This window comes from Conger conger, chromosome 3, assembly GCF_963514075.1.
Source record: "Conger conger chromosome 3, fConCon1.1, whole genome shotgun sequence".
NCBI lineage: Eukaryota > Metazoa > Chordata > Actinopteri > Anguilliformes > Congridae > Conger > Conger conger.
The window spans coordinates 50,882,278-50,888,277 of NC_083762.1; the positions used below are offsets into that span (position 1 = coordinate 50,882,278).

Consider the following 6,000-nt stretch of genomic DNA (forward strand, 5'->3'; position numbering starts at 1 on the left):
GGAATTTAAGACAAATGTTCAATCACTCTACAGGTATGCAACCAGTAGAAGTGATTAACAGGTAACAGACAAACAAACTGGCTCAAACCCTAACCCTTGCTGTTCAAATGAGCAATTTAAAAATCTACGTTACCGCGTCTAGAGGAAAGTCCGCAGCGATACTAAACACCTGGTCAGAATGATGCACTTACTGACTAATGACAACTTTCGCGAGTCTAATATACGCTAGCGTCGCTCTGACATGCCTATTTAAATGGCCTGCAATTGCTCACAAGCAATATCAAATCAAAGCTAATCTACTGATAAATAGCTTAAATAGCTGTGGAATTTAAGACAAATGTTCAATCACTCTACAGGTATGCAACCAGTAGAAGTGATTAACAGGTAACAGACAAACAAACTGGCTCAAGCCCTAACCCTTGCTGTTCAAATGAGCAATTTAAAAATCTACGTTACCGCGTCTAGAGGAAAGTCCGCAGCGATACTAAACAGCTGGTCAGAATGATGCACTTACTGCAATGTAGCCCCCCATTTCAGGATACCATCATTTCAGGGACATATTAAGGTGTAAAATAAAGTCCTCAGGTTTACTACTGTCATACAGTCTATCTTCTCTGGTGATGCTTTTCCAGGTCTGTATGGCATCTTGAGCTTCTCCCTTTTTATAATTCAGAGGTGAGCCTGTCAGAATTTTCCAGTTTTGGCTTTGAAGAAATATTTCACTTTTAGTAGTCGGTTTAGGAACATTGTCTTGTTACAGGATGAAGCGTCGTCCAGTCACTTTGTAGGCATTTTGTTGAATTTTAGCAGATAGCAGGCTTAAGAATTAAGGCTATCAGCAATTGCACCATCAATGAAGACAAGTGAGCCAAGCAGCAGTACATGCCTAAACCATGAGACACCCATCAGAATGTTTCAGAGATGAGGGATGGTGGGGGTGCTTTGGTTATTGGGCAGTTCCTTTTAATCTCCACAGTTTGCTCTTGCCATCATTCCGATGAATATCAACCTTGGTCTAATCTGTCCACAAGACCTTTTTCGAGAACAGTGCATGCTCTTTTATACAAATAGAAACCTGCCCATTCTGTTTTTGCAGCTAACTAGTGGTTGCATCTTGCAGTGTAGCCTCTGTAGTTCTACTTGTCTTTAGGGCACCATAGTCACCAACACATTCATGCCTGCCCCCTGAAGAGTGTTTCTGATCTGTCAACAGGTATTTTTGGTATTTAGGTCTTTATGATGAGAATTTATTACATTATTGGCATTTGGCAAATGCTCTTATCCAGAGCATACATTTGATTAGACTAAGCAGGAGACAATCCTCCCTTGGAGCAATGCAGGGTTAAGGGCCTTGCTCAAGGGCCCAACGGCTGTGCGGATCTTATTGTGGCTACACCGGGATTAGAACCACCGACCTTGCGTGTCCCAGTCATGTACCTTAACCACTACGCTACAGGACGCCCTATCATTCAACTGTCGAAGTCTTTACCTAATAGGCTAGTTCCTTTACAATTACTTAATAATGTGCCAAACAGTCGCTTATGCAATTTTAATTCTGATCAAATGTAGGCTAACAACAGGAAAATACATTTGATTTATTAGTCCCATTACCATTGAAAACTATGTAACTTGGCAGCAATCTTAGAAATATTCTAAACCATTTCAGATGGTATTATATATATGTCAAAACTGACATTCACAACCATTTCAGATGACAACAAATGGTTTATTATAGAATTTGATTGGGGAGTAGGCTAGATTGTCAAACAATGTACATTTCAGATGTGTTGCATCTATAACGCAATGGTGTCACATCCATAACACTGATATTTCCTCATAAACATCGAGACAAATATGTTCAGCCAAACCTCAGAGTTTTTAGAAAGTGTCTCCCCAAAATACTTGTTTTAACATGTTTTCATTTTTTTTGATAATAGGCATTAACATTTTTTGTCATGTAAGAAGATAGATTTTTGTTTGTCATTTTGTGTCTAAATGTCACATCCATAGCACTGGAATTGCTCATATACAACTCGGATAAAAAGTTTTTCCAGCTATGACCAGGTTGAAATGATACCATCGATTTCAAAATATAGCTTGAGTTGGTCAAACCATGCTGGGTATGGAGCTGGGGGCTGTACTACAAAGCGAGATCACAGGGTTGGCGAGCTAACCTAAGCGCTAACCCTGGGTTTTCTGGGCCCTATTTCATATACTTCGCTAACTTGGTTAGCTTGATTTGATTGTTGATGCTCCAGGTGCGGATGACCTCCTGTTTTGTCTATTAAACTGTACTGTAAGTCACTTTGGATAAAAGTGTCAGCTAAATAATACATTATATGAACTGCGCAGAAATTAACGATAATGTAACCGTGTTATCGCTGTATTTACAGTGAGCGCCATAATTCATAGGACAGTGACACATTTTTTGTTATTATGGTTCTGCACTTTGAGTTTGACAGGATAAAATGACAATGCGGTTGAAGTGCATACTGTCAGCTGTAATTTAAGGGTATTTTCCTGCATATCAAATGAACAGTTTACAAATTACAGAAGCTTTTGTACATAGGCTGATCAGAGGCTAATCAGAGGTTTGCATCTTGTAGTGTACCCTCTGTAGTCCTGATGGTGTAGTCTTCTACATATGATAGACTTTGACACATCCACACCTGCATCCAGGAGAGCGTTTTTGATCTCCTGGGCTATTTTCTTCACCATAGAGAGTATTCTCTGCTCATCCACTACAGTGATCTTCTTCTGTCTACCGGGTCTTTTGACATAATTGAATTCACCAGTTGTTTTTTTCTTGTTAATGAACCAAGCTGTTGACTTGGGCATGCCCAGGGTTTTTGCAATGTTTCGTCATGTTGTCACAGCCCAACAATCTCCAAAGGCAATTGCAAAGTCTAGAATCAAGACTAGACATCAACAGCTCTCTTCTGTTCACTAATGACACAAAACAATACACCTGCCTAACGAAACACACTAGTGAATTTCAGTGTGAAGGCAATTCAATAAATAACAAGTACAGAACCAAAGGAAACAAAAAGTTTCACTGTCCAATGAATTATGGTCCTCACTGTATATGCACGGTAGCTCACCTGAGAATATTTTTCTCATGCAGTTGTATGAACAGGTTGTCCTCAAACATAGTGGATGAGTCGTACAAATATCATGAACAAATATCAGGCAATTACAGGAATGTCATCAAGGACCCTGACCCAATAGTCCAGTCAGTGTCTGGTAATAAATTGCACTCCACCCATTCAATCCAGAGATTTTTTTTTGTAAAGGTTTCAACTGCAATTAATTTAATTTCTATAATGTTGCTGATGCTTAATACATACAATAATAACGCCATTCAATGTAGTTTGCAGCCATTTACAATCACTTTTCAACCGCCACGAAACGGTTTAACTGCACGTTTTCGTTTTGTCCGACGTAGGGATACAGAGTATGCTATGTTTTTGTTTTTCTTGTAACGTAACGAGTTTGTCTGGTGCAACCCATTTTGATTTTGTAATGCGTTAACATTGATTTAGAAAAGACTTAACTGAACTGAACTTACTTACAGCTGATGCAACCGGCCCCTCTTGTATCCCAGGAAAGTTTATTTCGAATGCTACTCGCTAGCTACGACCAAATGCGCATGTATCTGGAAACCTCAAACATTTGTCAATGTTATCGCTTGCAGAGGTGCAAATCGTGTCAGGCGTAATACGTAAAGGCACCTTATCCCGGCCAACATATATCAATGGTTCTTTTAACTAAGCAAGCAAACGTTTGCTACCTAACTTTAGATCATTGAGTCGAAGTACCTTTCTGAGCTCGGCTGGCTACCGTGCTGATGATGATGATGATGATGATGATGAATGCCCCGGCTCCGCTGGGTCCTGTCCTCACCATTCCCAATGTGGCCATTCTAGCCTGTAATCCAACTGCATAATTAAATGCTTTTGTCCCTAAAATCTTGTGCAGCTCAGTATTTGCGGGTCTCGATACGGAGCCGAATTACACGAATTTAATGTCTCGAGCGTTCGTCTCCCTGCTCCACATTCTCGCAGCCGCTAGCTATAAAATCTTGCCTCAACGCATCCAATCTATTGTAGCTTACAACTTCCTGGACTTCCGCTGCTCCCACAATGCAACAGGATCCCACACGCGCTGCGGCTAGTAAGAGTGGTCACCGCACTGCCTGTGATACAGTTGGTACAGACCGTACAAATGGGTATTAAAGGGAGGTGGGATTCTTTTCTCCAGGTGTACACAGATGGGGCAAAGGCTCCAGACAGTGGGAAAACTGAGTGTGTTGTATTTATAGAGTATAGAAATCTGTTATAGCCTCACAGATAATCTTTCTGTTTTTACACCACTGTTCAGTGGCAATTTGGCAGGCACTGAGGTGGGTTGAAATTGTGCAACCAAACCGAGTAGTAATATGCTCAGACTCAGCAGCAGCACTTACATGAATTAAAGAAAGGCGGTCATAGGTCCACCCAGATCCACCCAGGTCTCCTCACCTGGCTCAGTTATGATGGTACAATCCAACCGGGTTCTATACGTTTTTTTTTGTTTTTTTTTAAGTGCATTTTTTCCACTAGCCGTGTGTTCCCCTCCAGGGAACTTAAGTATTGTTTCTGTGTTTTTTGCGTGTGAGCAGTAGGTTATAAGGAAACCTTGTTAGTCTATCAGCAGTTGTAGATTTGTTGTCAAATTACTGCGTTAGTTAGACCAGGTGTGTTGCATTTTCTGTCATTAGTTAGCAAATCTCGTGTCTTTTTCACCAGCCGCCGGCAGTTTCGCTCGGTTCTGTTATTCTGATTAGGTGATCAGAATCACTTAGATACTTTGGACGCTGCAATTGTTAGGATAATTTTTAGATCGCTAGTTTGCATTAGTAATTAGCAGTTTATATAGGCATGCTCAGAGCAGCTCCCTCCCATTTTGGAATGGTATGGTGTGTCAGCACCCCATTACGGTCTGCTCTCTCCCCTTCAGAACGCGCTTCCAGCAACGTGGCCCTCCACGACGACGGAACCCCACCAACCTCTGCTACCCCTCACTGACCCCCTGTGACAACTTCACAGTTGCAGGGGGGCTATGGAACTGCCAGTCTGCCACACGGAAGGCTGACTTCATTACTGGTTATGCCTCCCTCCTGTCCCTACAGTTCCTTGCCCTCACCGAGACCTGGATTACACCAGAGAACACTGCCACCCCCGCTGCCCTCTCATCCTCCTTCTCCTTCTCACACACCCCCCGGCCCTCTGGCCGTGGAGGTGGCACTGGCTTGCTGATTTCCCCTTCATGGAAATTCTCTGCGATTTCCCTCACTGACCTATCCCTATCCACATTTGAATGCCACGTTGTCTCAATTACTCACCCTGTTAAACTTTATATTGTCGTTGTTTATCGTCCTCCAGGTGCCCTGGGAAGTTTCCTTCATGAGCTTGACACTCTACTCAGCTCATTCCCTGAGGATGGCACCCCACTTATCCTCCTGGGAGATTTCAACATCCACCTGGAAGCCTCCCAGTCGGCTGCCTTCTTACCACTTCTTACCACTCCTTTGACCTCTCTCTGCAGCACTCTCCCCCAACTCACAAGGCTGGAAACCTTCTTGACCTGATCTTTCTGAGGAACTGCTCCTCTTCTAACCCCACTGTTACCCCTTTACACAAGTCCGATCACCACTTAATTTCCTTCTCCATCCCCCTAGCTGCTCTACCTCCCTCCCCTTCTCTCACCCCCACTGTTTCTGTCCGATGTAACCTCTGCTCGCTATCACCCTCCTCCCTTGCCCCCAGAGTCACTGCTTCCCTCCCTCCTCTTGAATCCTTCTCCAAACTACCCACTGATTCCGCATCTTCCGTGCTGCTTTCCTCTCTCTCCTCAGCCCTTGACTCTCTCTGTCCTCTTGTCTCCCGGCCTGCTCGATCCTCCCCTCCCAGCCCATGGGTTTCTGACCTTCTACGTTCCTCCAGGCCAAGCCTACGTGCA

General features: G+C 43.2%; 1 protein-coding gene across 1 annotated transcript in view; it reads right to left on the bottom strand.

Annotated features, from left to right (window-relative positions):
- The window catches only part of dcbld2 (discoidin, CUB and LCCL domain containing 2), a 67,952-nt gene extending 63,825 nt beyond the window's left edge, over window positions 1-4,127 (bottom strand). Inside the window, exon 1 of the mRNA XM_061236755.1 lies at window positions 3,819-4,127. Within this exon, the coding sequence (XP_061092739.1) occupies window positions 3,819-3,921 (103 nt within the window). The 5' untranslated portion in view covers window positions 3,922-4,127. The remainder of the gene's footprint in view (window positions 1-3,818) is intronic.
- Between the last annotated feature and the right edge of the window lie 1,873 nt (window positions 4,128-6,000).